This window comes from Labeo rohita, chromosome 13, assembly GCF_022985175.1.
Source record: "Labeo rohita strain BAU-BD-2019 chromosome 13, IGBB_LRoh.1.0, whole genome shotgun sequence".
In the NCBI taxonomy this organism is placed as follows: Eukaryota; Metazoa; Chordata; class Actinopteri; order Cypriniformes; family Cyprinidae; genus Labeo; species Labeo rohita.
The window spans coordinates 2886652-2911364 of record NC_066881.1 but is presented as its reverse complement, the minus strand read 5'-3'; the positions used below and the strand labels follow the sequence as shown (position 1 = coordinate 2911364).

Below are 24713 nucleotides of genomic sequence, written 5' to 3'. Positions count from 1 at the left end.
CCATCAGCCACAGAATCGCATCAGTGCACTAAAGATCCCCTGAGGAACAATTCTATTCATTTTCTTCTATAGGAAAGGAAGAATTGTATAAACTTACAGTTTAAATCATCCAAACCAACAACATGTATGTTAGACCCTATTCCATCTAAGCTACTAAAAGAGGTGTTTCCAGATGTCATAGATCCTCTTCTGAATATTATTGATTTCGTCATTGTCATTAGGATATGTCCCAAAAACCTTCAAAAATGAAAATTCTGTCATCTGTCTGTCAATTCTGTCATAGTGTTTTATTTTCATACCATCATTTACTCACTCTTAGGTTGTTTTAAACCTGAATGAGTTTCTTTTTTCTGTTGAACATTATCTATTTGATAATTTCTATTATTAAAATCAGTGGGGACCAGCTACTGTTTGGTTACCCACAATCTTCAAAATATCTTATTTTTCATTTAGCACAAGAAAGAAATTAATACAGGTTTGGGGCAACATGTAAGTGAGTAAATAATGACAGAATTATAATTTTTGGGTGAACTATCCCTTTAACACTGATGTAAATGTATGTCGCATTGTACAGTATATTGAGATGGAGGTGCCAGAATTGCAGCTGATAGAATAGCACGATACTGCAATATTTCTCCAAAAGCAGATCGTGGAGAAATTTTTATTGTCCACGATCAAAAATTTTAGGTGGCTTCTTACCAGTTAACATTCACTGCAAACATCATAGCAGGTAATAACTACAGGTAATTGCTACAGTGTGAACACAAGACTGAAGAGTGTCATTCAAGATACTCCTCTCACACTTCAAAACTCAGCATTCTTGAACACAGCACTTTCCGCTACTAAAGTGATAAACTGTTCACTTTCCGTACAACTAAAGTGGTAAACCGTTTATTTTTAAATAAAGGGAAAACAAAACAATGCCCCTCCCCACCTGGGGTATGCTAAACTTACGTGGGTTTCTCATTGGTGATGAGCACTTTGACCTTGTTGAGGGCTTTTTTGGCACCGGTGGGTTGAGCCGCAGCAGGTTTGCTATGGGCAGGGCTGGAATGAGGACTGGCGATATAAACCTTCTTACCTCCACTGCCCGGTGGTTTAGAGTGTGAGAAATCTGTGATAAACACTATACCCTCACTGGTCAGCACTGTCACACAGAAAAGAATAAATAGCAAAAATTAGAGAAACAGTTTAGCAAATTGGTATTAACTTCATTAAACTATATTACACTATATATTATGCACCCCATAATAATGACTTTTATTAGTGATGCACAATGCCATTTTGTACTAAGCAAAGATACTACAACCAGCACATCAGCGATGCTGAAAGGTTCAGTACAGCACAGTTATACTAAGTGGAATATCATATAAAGTTAAAAAGTAGTTAACTGTTTTGTTAGATTTTTTTCATTCATTCATTACAAATTACAATACAAATTCATTTATTCAAATACAAATTGTACCAGCTTTGTGAATCAGTTTTAACAAATCAAAGAAAAAGACCAAATTCAAATGATTTGTTCGCAATTCAAATATCACTTTCAGCAACTGTATTTGTGCATCCCTGTTATGAATATATGATTATGAGTATTATGAATATAATATGGCAGAATACACACATGCCAAATTGGAGGGCTCAAAGGGGTCAAAGGAGAAAGACAGGATGTTCTCAGCATAGCTCTTCTTCCACAGCTTGGTGCCAGTGTCTCCGTTCCACAGAACAATGTAGTTGGGAGGGTGGACGGCCAGAAGAAGATCACGAGATGCATCCTGAGCCCACAGCCAGTCCATATCTGATCAATATATATGAATGTTAATAATAATGAAAATGTTGTAATATTTTAATGGTTAAGTATTTAAACACTAAGGTAGTTTATGCTGTGCTGCCTTCAACATATTACTAATTTATATAATTGTATTAGAGTAATTTTTGATGAAATGCAGTGAATAATTATTGTATTACAGTAACATCAATTAATTAAAATCATCATGAAAATGTGAATAATGGCTTTTAAAAGCATTATGGTAATGCGTATTTGGGCTGAATATGTGCTTAATTCTTAATTAATTAAAATACATTTTCACAATGCAAAACCTTTAAATGGTCCCAAAGCTGGCTTCATTTTCTTTATATAAAAATATTACACAAATTAAAACCGTAATATATCCAAGCCCTGCAATATCAGCAATATGAAATGAGCAGGAGTGTGATATGCCTCTACATCAGCACGGCTGTGATTCGGTAAGCAAGAGGCCACAGACCAAGTGCCACAGATACTGTGCTGGTCTACTAATGTTGTTATCATTGCACAACTGCACTGCACAATTGAGAGTGTGATATATCAACAGTATAAATATGTAAATAAAATAAGGAACAATCAAAGAATGTCTCAAAAAACGTCTCTCGTGCATGTAGTTACTTTCTTCCCAAATGAATTCATAACTGCCACTGATAGTTAAATAGATGCATATATACTACATAATATTTGATTTTTAAAAATATGTTAAAAGTCTATAATTGAACATAATTTATATCTGTCTACAGAACTAATTTCATACCTATAGCTGAAGTGGTATGAAATTCACTCATTTTGACTGGTAGTCTAAATAAATATCAACTAATCAAACAATATCACATATAATATGAACAACATATAATAGTCCATATGTCATTTGCTTTTCCCCATTTCTCGGTTAACCAGTAGGTAAACACTTAGCTTAGTAAACAGGGTTCTTACCCTGAATAGGTTTGGTGTGTTCCTGGATCTCACAATGTGCCATACCACTCACCACATCCCACACAATAATCTTCCCTGCTGCATCTGCAGACGCCAGGCGCAGAGAGTATGGTGAGCTGAGACTGTGGTGATAGTTTTCTCTGGACCATTTTACCTAATTAAGTAAAAATAGGACACAACAACCACAAAAGATTATTTCCATTTGTATTTTCTGATGCAGTTGATAAAGTCTGAGTGGTTGTAAGTGTGTTGCTAAACGGCTGCCCTAGTCAAAAGAGTCCATATCAAAGACATCTATAAGTATGCATGGCGTCTTTTTGGTGCGAGTCTATAGGATTTTTTAAGTCAACTGATTGGTGAATTTTCAATTATTATGTAGAAAAGCAATCACACATCACTCCTTAAAAAGGCACATGATATGAAGTACAATTCATGTCAGTAGCATAAATGATGATGATGCTTTACTTGAATTGTGGGAGTAACTTCCATTAAACTGTAAACAATCAGCATTGCTCTATTAACTCAATAAGTTAATAACTGGGTACATCAGGGTCACATCCTAATCCTGTGCATTTCTGTCTAAATTAACTTCTAAATTATAAAATGTCTACTTGTTGTTGAATATATTTGTTTACACAGTGGCTGTCATAACTTGTTTCATAACAGATTTATTTAAACCTACATTAAGACATAATGAACAGGTAAAATAAAATATAATGAGTAGGCTACAGTAGTCAACATTTCAAGTTGATCAAAAAAGTTAATCAAAGTTGTCCTAGGACACAAACAGGTATTGTTTTAGTTTTAGGACAACTCTGATGAAAGATTTTGATCCACTTCAAATGCTGACTACTGTATATAGTCTAAGAATGTACTCACACTCACTTGCGGAGAAAGAAAGTGGTTGGTGGGTGCGCCTGAATAATTTGCATCATCCGGCTCATTAATAATAATTATAATAATAACAAAAGAAAGAAAGAAAAAGAAAAAATGATGGACTGGCCCAAAACACATTCCACTGCAATCAGATGTCGCAAAACACTCCAGGAGGTGGTCTGCACACATTCCAGAAGCAACTGAACAAGTGTAAATGCACCTGATTGTTGAACAAGATATTAATTTTACTATATCGCTACTGCAACATGCAACTCCATAGATATGACTTGCCATGGATGAACGTCTCTACAGCAAGCAGGTGCACAAACTGCCGAAAATTAAACTGAAAGTTTGGTGTAACATACAGCCAGGGGTTTAAAATACATTCACCTAAATTAAAAGTATTGAAAGTAAGTTCTCTCACCAGTGATGACACTCACTCTCCCATATTAGCGCAGGAATTGAAGATCATGCTTATCTTCATTTTTAGTAAGGTAGTTGTTAAGTTCAGGTATTGGGTAAGATTAGGGATGTAGCCTATGGTCATGCAAAATAGGTGCTTTATAAGTACTAATAAACAGCCAATATGTTAATAATAGGCATGTAACTAGTTAATAGCACATTGCATTCTACGTACTTATGTATTTGCATTTTAAGCATATTGTATGTATTATAAACAGTAAAAAAAAACAAGGATGTATTTAACTAAAAATCCAGAATCGTCAGCAAGGTATCTTGCATGGTAAATATTTAAGGTTATCAACCATTAAAATATTACATTTTATTCTTTCTGACAACTTGAATCCAATGAGCTCATTATCACAACTTCATAAGCGGGAAATAGGAAGTTACCGATAGCACTTGAAGGCAGCAAAGAAGCGTTCTCGCTCAGCACATTGAAGTGCATTGTTTTGTTAACTTTGTGTTTTAATATTTTGACTCTTTGGGATGCGGTAGAGTTGGGGTACTCAGACTCGTACTCGGACTCGAGTACAATTTTTAGGCGACTCGGACTTGTCACGGACTCGGATGCATTTTTACTCGGACTTTACTCGGACTCAAGCCTTTCGGACTCGGAAAATATCCCGAGTCCGTCCGAGTCCAGAGACAGTTGACGGAAATGTCACTGACTCGATGCATCATCACGAAAGTCTTGTCCAGTAGGCTACTTGAAAGCCGATGGTTTTATGTACGCACTAGAGATGCGCGGATGAGCTCAAACGTCACCCGAATCCGCAGCTTCAAATAAATTATCCGCCCGCCACCCACCCGCACCTTTATTTTTCTCTGATGTAGATAACCGCACCTGACCCGCACCCGATCGTCGTTTACGACTATTCTAATTGTTAGTTTTGCATGATGATATGATGAATGGATGGTTAATTTTTATCAGCAGATTGATTCAGCTGATCTGCACATCGCTGCACTCTTATATAAGCTTAATCGTTCGTGCTTTTAAGCCAAAGCCACGCTAAAAAGAATAACGTTGACATCTGGACGTGACTCTCCGCAATCTCTGATGAAATCAAGTGGGTGTTTGAACGTCTACTGGATCCCTGGACAAAAGATTACAGGGGTTCACCCAGTTTAAGAAATATCAGATCATAAAAATCTAATTCTTTTCATTTTTAAGGTATTGTTTTCGTTATAATGTACTGATTCAAATTAGTAATCAATAATAATTGTTAATTTTACTACTCGGCAAATCTGGTGCTGGCGCATGTCAGGCGCAATCATCAAACATATTTCAAAGGAAGCCGGCGCCACATTCCTTACCGTCTTTACTATGTGTTTTGAGGGAACATTTGCATTTATTCACATACGATTGAATTAGAAATGGTGGCCTGTCATGATTTTGGCTAATGCAGGACACTACTGAATGATGTGCATCAGAGGGAATTTAGAAGTGGGTATACGCAAAGCCGACGGATTAAAAAATGGGTATCCGCAGGTACTGCACTACACCACTAAATATTACCCTACTCAGTAGCATTAACACATGCGTAACTCCCTTCAAACTTGATCTGGAATGTCTTTTTTTCTGTCACAACTTCTCGAACAGGTGAACACACAGACACACACACACACAAATGAAATCGTTTGCCTGAAAAAAAGTATTTAGAACAGGTTCATATTTTAGAAAATGTAGTTAACATTTGCCTCATTACTGATTCATCTCATCCACCCGCGACCCACTCGCAAATAATCAGAATGCATTTTTTTTATTACCCGACCCACCCGACCCGCGGATATAACCGCCATCCGCGCATCACTAGTGGCACACACTCAAAGCGCGCTCACAGAACGCGCCTCTCAGTCAGTGTGCGAATACAGTTCTCTTTCGCTTCTAATAGGCTCTGTTATTGCTACACACATGCTCGTATTGGAGACTATTCATGTAAATGAAGTCGGTTTTGTCATAAGTAAACCTTAACAGCTGGGAGAAATACTGATGCGACAAAATATTTGATCTGTGCATCAGATGTTAAAGCGACAGCAGCGTAACAATAATCAAACAACAAAAAAAAAGAAGAGAAAATCACTCACTGTTCTTGACTGAATCACTTATTAACTGTAATAAGAATTATCTTTAATGTATACAGTGAAGATTTTGCAGTTTTAACATTTATTACTTCATGAAATGTCTGTAGTCTATTTCTGTAATAGCCTTTATATAGACCTACACAAAAAAAAACTTACAAAAAATAATCTACAATTCTATTTTAAAAAAGATTCTATTTTAAAAAATATTATTTCATTTGTATTTTTGATTAATATATGTATTAATACTTTTGCTTGTAAGTAATACTTGGAGTGTTTACTTGCCTTGAGCTCGAGAATGTTTTACTTACATTAGTTGATTAGTTTTTTCTGTATTGAAATTATTATTATTTAAACATGGTGTCAGTTTCTAGCTTGAAAGTAAAATAATTTTTCTAACATCTTTGCAGCAACAGTTTTTATGGGTCCAAAACCATCTTGGGTGTGCATGATTTTCTAATAATTAAATGGCCCATCATCAATTATTACTTATATAATGTAATTTATTGTAATTAATGTAACTATAAATGCATTCAAAAATAAAACAGGTGTGAGTTTGCTGTGACTTATGGAAAGTACAGGTAGGGCTTTATACACAGTGTGTGCCATTGTAAGGACTAGGTTTATCCTTCAAAACCTCATTTTCATTAAAAAAAAAAAAAAAAAAAAAGTCATATACAACCCAAAACACACACAGCCACAATCCAAAATAAAAGAGGTGCTGCAAGAGGCTACATGTTTTCTGCTCTTAAGGTCCTGTTCACCAAGATACCTACTCCTTTACCCCCACCCTTGAATTTATACATTTACTATATCAGTGAATAAAGTCAAGTCCCGCCCTATATTTTTTCACATTCTAAAACCTGTTTCACTCTAAAATGTCACATTACATAGATCAGCCATAACTTCTGTTGCATGACTTTAAGTTTGCTAAGCAGAGCATGGACACTAATTATGAGATGTTGTGAAATCAAAAATCAAAATGGCAAGATCCACTCGAGGTTTGCTTTTCTTACATTTCAACTGACATTGCATTTTTCTAGTTGTAAAGGTTAAAAACAGGGGGGCCCAAACTCGGTCCTGGTCCTTGGTTTAGCTCAAACTTGCCTCAACACACCTGCCAGGGGGTTTCTAGTATGCCTAGTATGAGCTTGATTAGCTGGTTCAGGTGTCAGGTGTGTTTAATTGGGGCTGGAGCTAAAATCTGTAGGACACCTCCCTCCAGGACCGAGTTTGGGCACCCCTGGATTAAAACAGTGTTAAGATACTGACAAACAGTAGTGTTTCCTTGGACTCGGACGGACTTGACTCGGACTCGAGTCCGACTCGGCCCATTTTAGACTCGGACTCGGACTCGTCTCGGACTCGATTGGTAAAAGACTCGGACTCGACTCTGACTCGACTTAGGTGGACTCGAACCCAACACTAGGATGCGGTGACACATCACCCTCTCACAAAATACTGCTTAACAGATCTATTGCTTTTGCTACTCAGAAATGTCCACGCAATTGTGCTGCACATATCAGAATTTCCACGCTCTGGTGCAATTAGCATACACACTACATGCGTACCACGCCCAAGCCCAACTGAATGGTGATCTGGCCCTTCTCTTCCAACTGAGCCAGGGAAGGGCTAAACGAACCGCACCTAGGCATGGTACGAAGCAATTACACTTGTCAAACGAACCGGTCTTTGCAGGTCAAACACGCTCGAGCATGGTTCAGATCACCTAGGTCAAATACACCCTAATATTTTGCTAAATGCTCTTCTCTAGACTTCTTTTCTCTATTGAACTATTGAGCTGTAGACACTGATAATTTGCCTGAGGTAAATTAAATGCTATGTAACATTTTGTTTTATTGATGTCTTTCCATGATTGAAACACTGACTGAGCGATTACATGAGGCATGAGATGTTCATGCATGTTTATTTTGAGTTGAAACAAATAGTAAAGAGGAAGGGACGATCACGTTCACTTGCACTCCGTGTTGCCGTATAAACTAAGACGATTTAAACAGCGATCTGTCGTGCCACATCAAAGAGTGCCAAAACGGCATTTATTGTTTGAATTTCCTGAAAAAATGGGCATAATTTGGAAGATGGAACTGTTTCTTATCAAAAGTAACATTTCAATGAAGTTCCACTCATTCAGTGGTTAAACAATACTGTATTTGTTTGGAACACATGCGTACTGAACTGAAGGACCCGTACTGAAATAATTCTAGTACTTTTTCTACAGTTACGTGGTTAATCCAGTTGTAATATTTATTTTTATCATTTGACTGTTTAATTTAAATTTGGCAGAAATAGAATATATAAACACCTACATTATACTGTACAAAAGTAATACAAGACTAATACATTTCTGTTACGTTAAACTGCACTGTTATTTTGATGAGTTTTCTCAAATGAGACGGTAAAATTTACATGAAGTGACTATCACAGCAAGATTAAGTTTGTGTTCATGTCATATAGTAAACAAAACCGTGCCCTACTACATCACAATAATTTTTTTCATATCAGCCGATATCGATAATTATCACAATAAATGTCAAATCTTTATTTCCTTCAAGTTTAAAGTCAGATTTTTATTCCAAAGTGAAAGCTGTAGAAACCAGACAATTAATTTTCCTTAACAAAATAAATATCTAAATAGAAAAATTAATTTCTGCATGTTGAGTTATATTGTTTCAAATCAAGAAACAGGTTTGGGACGTCTGATAATGATAATGATAATGATAGACTGCTGTAGGTGAATGACATTCAGTATAAATGCACACATGCTATAACTTAATCACAAATACATCCATACTATAATTATATACCATTACTCCTGTAATAAAATTCAATGTGAATCTCACATTGCTGCCACAATACCATAGTGCAGTGTTACTACAGTAAATCCATGGTAAATGATGGAGATGTGTAGACTGAAAAGCCTTCTGACTGTCTCGTTGCACACAGCTTTAAACTAGTTTGAATCACAGAGTCATTTGTGTTCATTGCTGAATTCAAGTGTTTCACACTGGATCTCACAGTGCTGTTTAGTGCTCACGTGACGAAGCCGTTCACATATCACTTCTTTTGCGCGCTGAAGTTCGTTATTTCAAATGTAGGTGCGCAGCAGCTGCGCTCATAACAGAAGCGACGCGCATGCAGTGCGACACGTTCCAGGCGTGTCCGCACCGCATCCAGATAATGAATGCATCTTCTCTAGTAAGCTCGCGCAGGGCGGCAGTTTGAACTCTGGTCCGAGCGGATAAACGGTCCACAGGCTTTTGCCTCACTATTACGCCATAAAGTGGCACATTCCAAAATGAGTCTTTTTCTGAGCTTGGTTTCATAGTTGTTTTTAGAATACATTGACCTGTTAAATGTCAGAAGATCAAGGGGAATTTGATTAAACAGTTCATGACCCCTTTAAATATTTTATTACTTTTAAAGAATTTTCAGTGCTGGGAAATCCCATTTCCAGGTCCCCTACCATGGGAAAATTGGTTGTTTCAGAGTGTAAACCAACTTGATGTCACTTGCAATGCTTTATGGGAATAGACAATATATGGTGAGCCCCATTTGTCATGACATTTGTTACTATAACAGCAACTTATCTGATGGCAGAATGTTCCTTTGGTATTACAGCAAATTAACTAAGAAAAGCACATGTCTACTTTTCAACTTTCTGTTTTAGTCAACTGAACATTGCTGTGTGACAACGTGAAAACTAGAGATGAAACGATTATCAGTATGATGATAAATCATCATAAAATTCCCAACAGTATTACCATTTCACATTTTAATTATCATTAAAACTTTTTGGATTACTGCTATGTGAAAAGAAGGATAAATAAATACTGTCCAGCATTAAGCAAGTTTGAAGTAACAGTCTCATGTGCACACAGCACGCAGAGTAGTTTTGTTTTGTGTGAAACCATGGCAGAAAGCTGGGAGGTTTCTGGAATGTAAGATCAAAAAGATAAACAAAGCAGATTTATTTTCATAGCCGTCTTTGCTCATATTTACCAAGGGTGCCAATATTAGTGGAGGGCACTGTATATATACATACATACATATACATATACATATTATATATATATACACACCCACATATATATATATATATATATATATATATATATATATATAGTCAACTTGCCATCTGCAATTATTATTAAAAACAAAACAAATGTTGATTTACATAAAATGCTTCACTTTGCATACTCAATTTTGCATAATTTTTCAGAAAGAGACAACTCAGCATGAGTGAGTTCATTCAAAAAAGAAAGCCCCCATGCACTCCTCAACAAGCAGCCACTATAACAGATGCCATCCTGAGTATGTTGGTAACTGACATGCGGCCAATGTCAGTGGTGGAAGACGAAGGATTTAAAAAAAATGACTGGCATCCTTAATCCAGGATACATACTTCCATCAGGAACCCACTTCACAAAATTAATGGAGAGAAAGTACCAGGAGGCATTTGAAAAAGTTAAGTCTGCTATGAACACCACCAACAGCAGAATGGCTTTAACTGCTGATATATGGACAAGTGTTGCCACTGAAGCATACCTTGGCATTACATTGGACATGACTGGAAGATGACATCTGTCTGCCTTACCACCTTGCCACTGGAAGACAGACATACCGCAAACAACATTGCAGAATGGCTGGAAGGAGTAGTAGTCAAATTTCAAATCCCTTTTGAGAAAATTACTGCCCTTGCCCTAGTGAAAAAAAAGTATACTTTATTGTATTTGTAATATATTTCCTGTTTCAATAGTACATTGCAAATATACTAACCAAAAGTTGTAAATATATTATAAGTGTATTACCACCATGCTTTTACCTATTTTCACAATACAACTTTTAACACACTTTAAAATAATTGTAATTTAGTATATTTTCTAAAAAATATATTTTCTAAAAATATACTTGAAATGTAGTTTTGTTTGTTTTTAAAAGTGTATTTATTTGCACTTTATGTAAATATATTTTAGCATTATTTTTAACTGTGTGCTGAAATGTAACAATGCATTGAAAGTATACTTTTAAAGTACATTATTAAAGAACTTGTTAGTATGCTTTAAGTAAAATTTTGGAGTAATTTTTAAGTGTACTTCATGCTTACAACAGAAAGTAATAAAACATGATAAATGCATTTAAAGCCCATTTAAAATATTATTAAATGAAGTGTATGCATACATACAAAATGCTACTCTTGTAATTGTGATTTAAGTATTTTAATAAATTGATACAATGTCACAGAGGGGTCCATGTACATCAATGCATTTATAATTTTATACCAACAGCACACCATACGAACACTAGAAAAAGTGTTCTAGACTGTAAAACCAAATAGTATTCCTTGCTATAAAAATATTAGTAAGTTTACTCTATTTTAACCAAAATGTTGAGTTTACTAATTTTTTTTCATTGCTGAAATATTACAACAGATAGTTCCCATAACTAATGAAATTTAAGTAAAATTACTCAAAATGTCCAAGACATGCTGTTACGCATGCGCACTGGGCGACAATTGTCCCTCCCCCACGTCGCAGAAGCACAACGGCTGAAGACTCAACGTGTGTTTGCAGAGGAAAGCTTTTAATTTAAGTCTCATTTTTTGCTTGCTAGTCCTTATGATGGTTAGATTTTATGCACTTTGTTGCATGTTGTTTTGTGGAACATCTTAGCCCATTCAAAGAACTCAAACACGGTTGACCCTGCACATTATTTGAAGCGATTTCTGTTCAAACCACTTAACTTAATGTCCACTTCATATCTGTAAAATTAGCTGCCTGGTTGTCTATTAATTACTATGTTATCCATTCGTGCTAGTGATAAGTTACGAGAATAGGAGTAATTTGAACGACGGTTGTTTCATGTGACGTTTTGCAGAATTCAAAATTCAGTGAGAAGTAAACAAAACACTTCAAACGAGGAGATCGTTTTTAATTTCGTAAACGCTTAGCATATGCTGTAGGATATTTTATTCTGGACGCGGTACATTCGAATGAGGAGCTCAGAGACACCGCCGCATTCACGCTAGAGAGCGCGCAATCCAGTGTACAAACGGATGGAAAAGAACGCTACATCTTCAGACGGGTTCTTTTAAAATAACTCTTTTAACTTGACACGGCGATTTTGAAAGCAACTATGAGTGCTAAACTGTAGTCAAGCCGTAGCATTATTTGTTAGAAATACCTGGTTGCGACGAAAATAGTATGCGTGCTTAGTATGATAATTACGGTAATGTGCAGGCAGTAACAAACAACACGCATTCTGAGATTGTCAACGAGTCTTCAGCAGACCCATCACCCCCACCTCCTCAAGCAGAGTATATATAACATTGAAACTTATTTAAATGTAAGTTAACGATCTTAGTTTTAAAATACCAGATGTTTCCATTTACATTACATAAGAAAAAAATACTCTATACATTTGGTTTTGTTTGTTCATTGTTCACTGATTTTTGATTGATGGATAACACTTTTTTATTATTTTAGAATACCAGCTGATGACTGCTGTGCAGTGGAAATGTAAGTTCAGATGCTTTAGTTTATGTTTGTTACAAGTGCTATGTTTGTGACATAACAGACATTCTTTACATTTGTGTTTTATACTTTGCAGAGAGGATCTACTTAGATAAATATAAGATGAATGCAGTAAATGAGACTTAAAAGCATTTATTTCATTTTCTTCCACAGATCGATCATCTTGATAAAACCTCAGTATATCATCAGGAGCAACAGGTATTAATTTTGTGCTCCTTGATATGTTTTTTCCCTCCAAAAATGGACAGTCTCTGACTTAAATTTTATCAATCACCAAAGGCCACATTTTCAGCTAAAAATCTTCTTTGCTGTTCTGCTGAAGAAAATACTCATGAACATCTTGGGTGGCGTAAGGGTGAGTAAATTAATAGCTAATTTTATTTTTGGGTGAACCTGTTTTTTTTTTTTTCATTTCCAAAATTTTCAAAACCCTATTCCTTTTCAAAAAGTGTGTTTATGGATTGTGTCCTTCAAAATGTTAATAGCCACTTAATGTTTGTTCTTAGATCTTTGCAGGATTCAGTCGCATATCTCGGATCTGAGTTCTGCGCAGCACTGGACACAGACTCTGCACTTTTGACATTTTCTAGAAAAAAGGATTTTAAATTTCACATCAAGTTAATTAAAAGGTATTTCTTTATCATGTTGACTGTAGTTGTCATCTTTAAATCATGATTTGCTTATGATTGTTATCCTTAGCCTGTCTCTATTTTTTCATAGTCATCTGATGTTTCCACTGCAGTACTTCAGGGCCTTTCAGTCATCCTGGAGGATGACCCACAGGAATTTTACAGGATGTGTTTCGTAAGTATTACTGGATTTTCTGCTCACATCATTTTGTTTTATTCAATATGAATATAGTTCTGGTTATGAAAAATTGTCAAAGGTTCTGTGTATTTTTTTTTTTTTTTTAGTTTTGCAGTAGATGCTATATTTGTCTTTTGTGAAACAGTTTATTACTGAAATTGGTGTAAATGCTTTAAATTCGTGAAATTGTGTTGAGTGATCACAAACATCATTACACACTTTGAAATAAACTTCTTGAAATAAAGAGCCTAGTTCACCCAAAAATGGAAATTAGCCCATGATTTACTCACTCTCAAGGCATCCTAGGTGTATATTAGGGCTGCACGATAAATCACATGTGATTGTCATGTGCATCTCGACAGTGAAGATGGTTCTGTGATTAGTAGTAAATCTCTATCACATGCATTCAGATGGAGCGGAATTTAATACACAGAGCCTTAGTTCACTGACAAGCTACGCAATATCGCGTTCATAATCGAATGCGATTCACCTGCGCGTATGAACGCGATATTGCGTAGCTTGTCAGTGAACTAAGGCTCTGTGTAATCACATAACCGTCTTTACTGACAAGATGCGCATGACAATCGCATGCAATTTATCGTACAGCCCTATTGTATATGACTTTCTTCTTTCAGACCAATACAATCAGAGTTATATTAAAAAATATCCTGGCTCTTCCAAGCTTTATAATGTCAGTGGGTGGCTGTTTCTGTTCAACAGTTTAATGAAGTGCAGTAAAATGCGTCCATCCATAATAAAACGTGCCTCACACGGCTCCGAGAGGTGAATACAGGCCTTCTGTAGCGAATATATGTTTTTGTACGAAAAATGTCCATATTTAAAACTATACACTTTTCTCTCACTTCCGCTAACTGCCATAGGCAGAAGCCATCCCGGGCAGCTGATGTAGGATGTACGTGTGCGTATGCGCCGGTGATTAGTGACAAACATGGAAGCACAGGACAGAGCGAAATGAAACACCAGTAACGAATTAGAAGTACAAAACAAAGATCCATAAAGAAGAATGTCGGAGGATTTCAATATAAACCAAGAGCAGACTGGTTTTCTTTTGCTAAAGTAAGGAAACTTTGCTTCCTTTGCTCCTGTAAACAAACTTTTCTTTGCTAGTCGAAACTTACATTTCGACTAGCATATTTACACCAGCGCATGCACACAAACGTCCTACAACATCCACCTGGAAAGGCTTGCACGTATGACAGTTAGTGGAAGTGAGAGAAAAGTGTTTAAAACTTTTTAAATGTGTATATTTTTCTTACAAAAATGCATCAATCCACTACAGAAGACCTTTATTCATGTGTGAGGCACATTTTATTATGGATGGATGCGCTTTCTTGCACTCCTTTTGAACTGTTGAACAGAAACACCTGCCCATTGCCATGGAAAGCGTGGAAGAGCCAGGACATTTTTTAAATGTTACTCTGATTGGATTGGTCTAAAAGAATGAAGTCATACACACCTAGGATGCCTTGAGGGCGAGTAAATCATGGGCTAATTTTAATCTTTGGTTTGGGTGAACAAACCCTTTAAGATAAAATCATGTAAATGATGGGTGTGATCCATCACTCCATAACACAAGAGAAAATGCTCTTAGCATTCTTAGCATGTTGTAAAAAAAAAAAAAAAAAGTTCTGTGAATTCACATCTATAATGTTGAAAACAATGTACAAAACATTTAGTCCATGGAACTTGTGTGTAATATTCCAAGACTTCCAAGACAAGGCATGCAGTAATAGTTGACACAAATGATAATTTACACTTTTGCTCTGATTTAAAGCATGTATTGTGAAATGTCACTGTCACACTATAAATCTCGTCATCTCTCTTTGGTGATCATAATTTAAAGCTTAATTACATTTCCTTGTACTTGATGTTTGCACAGATCATTCACACTCATCTGGTCATCAATATGAATCAGTTTGCTTATAAATTAAAAGCATTAAAAGTTCCTTGTCAATATATGCTTTTAGAACATTTCCAGTATTGAAATGAAGAAATTTACACTCTACCTATTTTATTTCTCTACTTAGGATGTGGATGCAGACTTCAGTCAAGCAGTTGTAGACCTGCTCACAGTTCTACCAGAGGACATGCCCTCATTGTGGATGCAATAAAGGCAATCATGGAGGGAAGAATTGTCATGAATGGGTTTTAAAGGCCTGTATTTTATTTTTGCTGTTCTGTTTGCATGCCATTCTGAAAATGCTCTATTGTTTAACAGTGTTCCAGTGGGTCCAGATAATGTTATGACAGCAAAGTGCTGTTTAGTTAAGAAGTCTGTAAAGAGTATTATAAGAACACAGATGTTTTAAAAGCTAATTTTTATTATTGTGATATTCTTAAAGTTTTTTACAAAAATAAACTGTTGAGAATTTCAAACTTGTATTAAGTTCATGTCATGCTGGTTGAACGAATAAAAATACGTTCAGTTTACATAAAGAAAATGTGGAAACCGAAATGCACGAAATGTTTTAAGTTCCCATAGCTTAAAATGGCAGATTAAATCCATGTTGAGAATAACAGCATTTAAGATGTTTGCACAACACAAAATAACACTGCTAGGTAAATAGAATTAATAAAGTAATCTTACTATTAAATCTTAAGTAAGATTAGTAAATGTCCTGGAGTATGTTAACTAGAAATGACATTAAACCTACTTGATATTTATTAGTTAATTTACTCTGTAAGAGTTTGCTTTCTTTACTTTAAACTGATTATTAAATTAACTTTAGTTTTACCTTTAAGTTTGCTTTAACAAAATAAGGCAATTGGTTTCCAAACTTTTTAAGTAAGCTGAACTTATTAGGATTTACAGTGTACTGGACAGGAAGTTCAGCTACTAGTTTGTGATGTCACAAGTACAGCCAAGTAAATACTATTGCATGGCCAACAATTGAATTTCACTCACACTGTTTTAATGACCCTGACAACGAGTGCATTCAGCATTGGGGAAAATATTTGCATATTTTTACTCAAAAATAATATATTTATGGTGTGTTTCTTGTATATTTTGAAGACACCCTTAATTAATTTGTAATATACTTGTAATACAAACAAAGTACACTTTAATATCACTAATCAAGCATGCAATTAGCTTACAGCATATACTTACTTAAAGTATACTAAGTATACTTGAAGTTGTTCCAATTTAGCACATAAAAGTACACTAAATACACTTACAGTTATGCTTTACTACAATTTAATTACAACTAAAATATACTTAGCACAAAATTAGTTGTTCCAAAATAGCACACTTCAAGTTAACTAATCAGTAACACACTTGAAGTATACTGACAATTAGTCTGGCTGCAAGTATACTTAGCATATTTTTTTTTCACTAGGGTGTACATGACAATGGTGCAAACATTGTGGCTGCTGCAAAACTACTGGAGGAGAAACATAGGTGGACCAGTATACGCTACACTGGCCACACATTGCAGCTGGTGATTAATGCTGCTTTAAAGGACAAAGGCATTGAAAGAGCTGTTGGAGTTGCAAGATGTCTGGTAGAACACTTCAAAAAAAAGTGAGCTAGCCTGCAGTAAGCTCAAAGAAAAACAGAAACAAATGGGCACACCTGAGCACAAGCTTGTTCAGGATGTAAGTACCAGATGGAACAGTACATTCTACATGACTGACAGACCGATTGAACAGAGGTGGCCTGTAACTGCTACTCTGTCTGACCCATTGATCACTCACAGAGGCAAACGCTATCTGGATTTGAAACCAGACCAGTGGAGTCTGGTTAAAGAGCTTTCCACCGCTCTTAAGCCTTTCGAATGTGCAACTGTTTTTATGAGCGGGCAGGAATATGTAACAGTCTCCGCACTGAAGGTGCTACCTCTGATTCAGGTCCAGTAAAGTCCTTTCAAGCCAAAGCAGTTGAGCAGCTTCAAATCAGATGGAACCAGCTCTTTGAACAGGCAGATAATCCTGTGATTCTCTCCTCTGCTCTTGACCCAAGGTTCAGAAGACTGAAATTTCTGTCACCTGAGCAAATTATAACCGTGCAGGCTAAAGTGCAAACTGAAGCACTCGCAGCAAGAAAGGAGATGGAACAGCAGCAGCAGCAAACAACCACCTCAGCCAGAAGAACAGAAGCTAAACCCTCAACATCTTTGCTTGACTCACTCCTTGAGTCTAGAGGCAGCAGTGAGAAAGAGAGCAGAGAGGAGAAAGCTGAGGAGGACCTCAACACTCAAATAAGGAATGAAGTCCTGGCCTACTTTGTTGAGAGCCCCCTAGCCAAGGATGAAAATCCTTTGGATTGGTGGGGACATAATAAAGAGAAATACCCCACCTTGGCCAAATTAGCCAAATGCTACTTATGTATCCCGGGCACCTCAACACCATCTGAGCGTCTGTTCTCTGCTGCAGGTTGCATAGCTTCCAAAAAAAGAGCCAGCCTCAACCCAGATCATGTGGACATGCTGACATTTTTGCATTCCAATTCAAAATTTTGGAATCAGTGAATAAGAAATGTTCATATGCACAACTTTGAGCAGTGAGAGTTTTCCTGTTCTTCTGAGTTCTACCTCTGTATCAAAAAGTAATATTTTCTTTATTCCAATTAAAAATTTTGTAGAAGTGAATAAGAAATATTTATATGGAGCACTTTGAGCAGTGAAAGATTACCTGTTCTTCTGATTTCTACCTCAGTTTCAAAAAGTAATATTTGTTTTTTTATTTATTATTTATAATTTTGATATTTCAACAAATTCTGCTGCTTAATATCATTTTCAGCATGTTTTTGTCCTAATTTCATAATGTGAATATAATAAGAGTACAACAATTGTTTTGCTTTTTATTTATTTATTTATATTTTGGATATTTAGAGAAGTTTTACTGTTCAAAAACAAACTTTGTCTTTCATTTAAGGTTTAAAATGTCAAAATTAAAGATCATTAAACTCTATATGTGGCTTTTGCATTTTTTAAAGTTTACTTTTATACATAAATAACACCCTGATTTATGGTTTTATAGTTATAAGCAAAATATATGCATTAGTTTTTATCCGATTAATCGATTAATCGAAAAAATAATCACCCAACTAATCGATTATCAAAAGAATCGGTAGTTGCAGCCCTAAATTATACAAATAATTATGTAAATGAATGAATTATATGAATGTACCTCTGAGGGTTCTGTCATCAGAAAAGATTTAATGGCATTCATGTTTTCATCTTTGCTCCATGTAATACCTAATAAAGCAGGGGTCACCAAACTTGATCCTGGAGGGCCAGTGTCCTGCCGAGTTTAGCTCTAACTTGCCCTTAACACACCTGCCTGGAAGTTTCAAGAATACCTAGTAAGCTTGATTAGCTGCTTCAGGTGTGTTTAATGAGAGTTGGAGCTAAACTCTGCAGGACACCAGCCCTCCAGGACCGAGTCTGGTGACCCCTGCCTGCAATAAAATAAAGTATTCTTAATCGCAATGCTGCTTTGTCCATGGAGGTTACACGAAACAGCTCTAATTCTGCTGTTCCATAAGTGCTACCCAGTGTCAGAGAGTGGACACACTCACACTTGAACTTAAAACAATCATTAAAGTTCGAAAAGGCTGAAGCAAATTACAAGAATGTTTACAGTAAGTACATTGAACCACTTAAATTACCACTTGAACGCACAAACACTCTTTTTCGCACTCGTGCGCGCTGAAGGTCGTGAATTAAACGAAGTCAACAATGTCACTTCCAAAGCCAGCAATGAGGGGCCTCCTGGGCAAGCGTTTGAGGTTCCATTTGCCCATCGCATGCGGTCTTGCCCTAGTGGCAGCAGCCTCCTTCAAGTTCACAGTAACAGAGCCCAGAAAACAGGCCTATGCTAACTTCTACAAACGTTACGATTCAATGAAGGAGTTCAATGCCACGAGGGAAGCCGGTGTTTTTGAAAGTGTCAGACCCGCTGGAAAATAAACCACTGTCTTGTTATTCTCCCCCTGCATTCCTGCTCTACAACCGAATCTTTATAAGATGATCAGATGTGAACATTGATGTCTGATGTTCTTATTAATGTACAAATAAACGGGGTGTTGCAGAGTGGTGTGCGTTTGTAGCTCCCTGGAGTTTTGTTTTTCTTGAGAATTCTCTATTTTACTATTACTTTCTGTTGTTTAAAGTGATAAAATATAGCCTTTTCCCACTAGATTTCTGATATTATCCATCAAACTAATCCGATCGTTCGCTTTTATTCTATAACCGCGAGTGCAATGCCGTGCTGTGCGTTAGCATTCCGTTTGCCGGTTAGCCTGCCATTTGCGTTCCCACTCACGTGCGAGTTCAGCGTGCCTGCAGTGTGTTAGCCGGTTAGCTTGCTGTTCACTTTTACTTTTTCTCTCCGCCTCTACAACCGTTGTTGCTTTCTCCCCCTGCTTTTTCTTCACAAGTTCATCAAACAACAGTGGTGAGTTGAAATCGTTCTACAACTACGGTGAGTAATGGCTTCTTCTCCTTTTCTGGTAACCTGCACCACCTGTCATATGCATAGTTTATCAATCTCTGTCGGCAGCGAGGGATTCACATGTGATAAATGCAGGGAAATAGTTAGGCTGACAGAGAAGATTTCAGGACTAGAGACACGCATCCAAACTTTAATCGAGGATAGTAAGAATGTGAGGGCCTCAGATATGGCTTTGGGTGCGACTAGCTCAGGAAGTCCCGTACATTGTTCGGTTCCGGTAACTTCGCCTTTGCAGCAGGGCAACTGGGTGACTGTGAGACGGCATAGTCGTGGGTCAAAACACCGCTCTTCCGTTCCGATCAGAACATCAGACAGGTTCTCCCCACTCAGTGACGCACCCACTGAGAAACCTGATCAAAGTGCTCTAGTTATTGGCGATTCTATTGTACGGAACGTGAAAATAGAGACACCAGCCACCATAGTCCAATGTTTACCGGAAGCCAGAGCGCCTGACATCTTGGCAAATTTAAAAGTGCTGGCTAATGCTAAATGTAAATTCAGTAAGATTGTTATTAATGTCGGCACAAATGATGTTCGACTTCGCCAGTCGGAGATCACTAAAAATAATGTTAAAGAGGTGTGTGAACTTGCAAGTATGATGTCAGACACTGTAATTTGCTCTGGCCCCCTCTCTGCGTACCGTGGTGATGAGATACATAGCAGACTGTCGTCACTAAATGGCTGGATGTCTAAGTGGTGCCCGCAAAATAACATAGGTTTCATAGACAATTGGACAAGTTTTTGGGGCAGACCCGACCTGTTGAAAAGAGATGGTCTTCATCCCTCCAAGGGTGGTGCCGCTCTTCTCTCTAGTAATATGGCATATAGTCTTAGAGTTTGCACTTGACTAACTGGGGCCCAGGTCAGGAAGCAGACAGACTGGCTAATCTGACCGTCTGCTAGCTGCCTCATGTCACCAAAATCGTTATTTCTCAGCACATAGAGACCCTTTCACCTAGATATCATGCTATAGAGACTGTGTCTGTTCCCCGAGCTAGACAATACAAAAGACGTCCAAACCAATTTAAGAGTAACAATCTAATCAACGTTCAACAAATAAAAAATGTACATAATACAGAGAAACAAATGATAAAACTTGGCTTATTGAATATCGGGTCCCTTGCTACAAAAGCGCTTTTTGTAAATGATATGATCATTGATCATAACCTAGATGCGCTATGTTTGACAGAAACCTGGCTAAAACCAGATGATTACATTATCTTAAACAAGTCTACCCCTCATGATTACTGTTATAAACATGAGCCACGTCTAAAAGGTAAAGGGGGAGGTGTTTCTACAATTTATAGCAATATTTTCAGTGTTTCTCAGAGAGCGGGCTTCAAGTATAACTCGTTTGAAGTAATGGTGCTTCATGTAACATTATCCACAAGTGTTAATGATAAATCCCCCATGACGTTTGTACTTGCTACTGTATACAGGCCACCAGGGCACCATACAGATTTTCTTAAAGAATTCGCTGATTTTATATCTGAGCTGGTGTTAGCTACAGATAAGGTCTTAATAGTAGGTGACTTTAACATCCATGTCGATAATGAAATCGATGCACTGGGAGTAGCATTTACAGACATTTTAAATTCTATTGGAGTTAGACAACACGTGTCAGGTCCCACTCATTGTCGAAATCATACTCTAGACTTAATACTGTCACATGGAATTGATGTCAATGCCGTTGAGATTCTGCAGCAAAGTGATGATATCTCTGATCATTATCTAGTCTCGTGTATACTCCAGATAACTAAAACTGTAAATTCAACTCCTTATTACAAGTATGGTAGAACCATCACTTCTACTACGAAAGACTGCTTTCTGAGTAATCTTCCTGACTTATCTGAATTCCTCAGCATGTCCAATAGCTCAGAAAAACTTGATGATGTAACAGAAACTATTGATTCTCTCTTTTCCAGGACTCTAGATACGGTCGCTCCTCTGCGCCTAAGAAAGATTAAGGAAAACAGTCCGACCCCGTGGTATAACGAGCACACTCGCGCCCTAAAGAGAGCAGCCCGGAAAATGGAGCGCAGCTGGAGGAAAACAAAATTAGAGGTTTTTCGTACTGCTTGGCGTGAATGTACCCTATCGTATAGGAAATCATTAAAATTGGCAAGATCTGATTACTTTTCGACTCTTTTAGAAGATAACAAACATAACCCTAGGTATTTATTCAATACAGTGGCTAAGTTAACAAAAAATAAAGAACCAACAGGCACTGGCTATGCCCATCAGCATAGCAGTAATGACTTTATGAACTACTTTACTTCCAAGATCGATACTATTAGAGACAAAATTGTCACCATGCAGCCATCAATTACAGTATCGCATCGGATGCGCTATAGATCTCCTGGGGAACAGTTCCACTCATTCTCTACTATAGGTCAGGATGAATTGTATAAACTTGTTAAAGCATCTAAACCAACAACTTGTATGCTAGACCCTATTCCATCTAGGCTACTAAAAGACTTGCTTCCAGATCTCATAGATCCTCTTCTGAATATTATTAATTCATCACTGTCATTAGGATATGTCCCCAAAACCTTCAAACTGGCTGCTATTAAGCCTCTCATGAAAAAACCAAAACTTGACCCCAACGAATTAATTAATTACAGACCTATCTCGAATCTCCCATTTCTGTCGAAGATATTAGAAAAGGTTGTATCCTCACAATTATCTTCCTTCCGACAGAAAAATGATATCTGTGAGGATTTCCAGTCAGGTTTTAGACCGTACCATAGTACTGAGACTGCTCTTATTAGAGTTACAAATGATCTGCTCTTATCATCCGATCGCGGTTGTATCTCTCTGTTAGTGCTACTGGATCTTAGTGCTGCGTTCAATACGGTTGACCACAACATTCTCTTGAACAGACTTGAAAATTATGTTGGCATTAGTGGTAGTGCATTGGCATGGTTCAAATCGTACTTATCTGACCGCTATCAGTTCGTGGCAGTAAATGAAGAGGTATCATATCGATCACAAGTGCAGTATGGAGTACCGCAAGGCTCAGTGCTAGGGCCATTACTTTTTACGCTTTACATGTTACCCTTGGGTGATATCATCAGGAAATAGTGTGTTAGCTTTCACTGTTATGCTGATGATACTCAGCTCTATATTTCTTCGCGGCCTGGCGAAACATACCAATTTGATAAACTAACTGATTGTGTAGTTGAGTTAAAAAATTGGATGACAAGTAATTTCTTAATGCTAAATTCTGAAAAAACAGAGGTGTTAATTATTGGACCTAAAACCTCAGCGTGTAATAACCTAAAACACTGTCTAATACTTGATGGCTGCTCTGTCAATTCTTCGTCATCAGTTAGGAACCTAGGTGTGCTATTTGATGGCAATCTTTCCTTTGAAAACCACATCTCTAGTATTTGCAAATCTGAATTTTTCCATCTCAAAAATATATCTAAATTACGACCTAGGCTCTCAATGTCAAATGCTGAAACACTAATTCATGCGTTTATGACCTCAAGATTAGATTATTGTAATGCTTTATTGGGTGGTTGTTCTGCTCGCTTAATAAACAAACTCCAGCTGGTCCAAAATGCAGCAGCTAGAGTTCTTACTTGAACCAAAAAGTATGATCATATTAGCCCGGTTCTGTCAACACTGCACTGGCTCCCTATTAAACATTGTATAGATTTTAAAATCTTGCTAATTACTTATAAAGCCCTGAATGGTTTAGCTTCTTAGTACCTGAGCGAGCACTTATCGCATTATAGTGCCTCACGTCCGCTGCGTTCTCAAAACTCTGGCAATTTGATAATACCTAGAATATCCAAATCAACCGCGGGCAGCAGATCATTTTCTTATTTAGCACCCAAACTTTGGAACACTGTTCGGGACGCGGACACACTCTGTCAGTTTAAATCTAGATTAAAGACCCATCTCTTTAACCTTGCTTACACATAACACATTAACACATTTCTATTATTCAAATCCATTAAAGGATTGTTAGGCTGCACTAATTAGGTCAACCGGAACCGGGAACACTTCCCATAACACCCGATGTACTCAGTGCATCGTCAGAAGAATGGCATCTACGCTAATATTAGTCTGTTTCTTTCTTATTCCGAGGTCACCTTAACCACCAGATCCAGTCCGTATCCAGATCAGATGGTCATTCCAGTCCTCTGGATCCAGTCCGTACCCAGCCCAGACGGTGGATCAGCACCTAGAGACGACCTCTACAGCACTGAATGTCAGCGGAGACCACATTGACTAGATGAGCCCCAGAGACGGATCCCCAGTGAAGACCTCGTCACCTAGACGGCTATCGGCACAGGACCACCTAGCGAGTCCTCTGTGTCTAGCCAGAGGAGAACTGGCCCCCCCGACTGAGCCTGGTTTCTCCCAAGGTTTTTTTTCTCCATTTGTCACCGATGGAGTTTTGGTTCCTTGCCGCGCTGTCACCTCTGGCTTGCTTAGTTGGGGACACTTTATCTTCACTTTATCTTCACACAATATTGTATTTTATTTTGTTGTATTTGATTAACTACCTTTACCTGAAAATTGAGTGTTTACTGTTGCCCTTTGCATTGTTGATGTACTATTTCCTATTTAATACTGTACAGCCGCCTTGTCACAATTCTGTATTGTTAAAGGTGGTATATAAATAAAGGTGATTTGATTTGATTTGATTCATGAGCACTTAAGTATGCAGTTAAAAACTAATCTAAAGCACCATATGCTGTTAAATT

The 24713-nt window shown here is 37.2% G+C and overlaps 3 protein-coding genes and 1 long non-coding RNA gene across 4 annotated transcripts in view; 3 read left to right on the top strand and 1 right to left on the bottom strand.

The window, feature by feature from the left end:
• The window catches only part of wdr11 (WD repeat domain 11), a 123239-nt gene that overhangs the window by 92781 nt on the left and 5745 nt on the right, over window positions 1–24713 (bottom strand). Inside the window, exons 3-5 of the mRNA XM_051126725.1 lie at window positions 2741–2894; window positions 1622–1795; window positions 955–1147 (exon numbers count right to left, since the gene is read on the bottom strand). Coding sequence (XP_050982682.1) covers window positions 955–1147; window positions 1622–1795; window positions 2741–2894 — 521 coding nt within the window. The remainder of the gene's footprint in view (window positions 1–954; window positions 1148–1621; window positions 1796–2740; window positions 2895–24713) is intronic.
• LOC127175587 (uncharacterized) lies at window positions 13031–15762 on the top strand. Its single transcript, XR_007829009.1, has 4 exons — window positions 13031–13063; window positions 13215–13337; window positions 13429–13512; window positions 15564–15762. It is a non-coding gene; the product is annotated as an uncharacterized LOC127175587 (long non-coding RNA).
• Window positions 19174–19576, top strand: LOC127175585 (cytochrome c oxidase subunit 6C-1-like). The gene has a single exon (XM_051126739.1). The coding sequence runs from the start codon at window positions 19218–19220 to the stop codon at window positions 19446–19448; it is 231 nt and encodes a 76-aa protein (XP_050982696.1). The 5' UTR covers window positions 19174–19217; the 3' UTR covers window positions 19449–19576.
• Window positions 20764–24713, top strand: part of LOC127175580 (uncharacterized) — a 106819-nt gene continuing 102869 nt past the window's right edge. The window contains exon 1 of the mRNA XM_051126732.1: window positions 20764–20854. The gene's annotated coding sequence lies outside the window, so the exon portion shown is untranslated. The remainder of the gene's footprint in view (window positions 20855–24713) is intronic.

Coding starts and splice junctions, on each gene's coding strand:
- LOC127175585 (XM_051126739.1), top strand. CDS start 19,218: ATGTCACTTCCAAAGCCAGCAATGAGGGGCCTCCTGGGCAAGCGTTTG.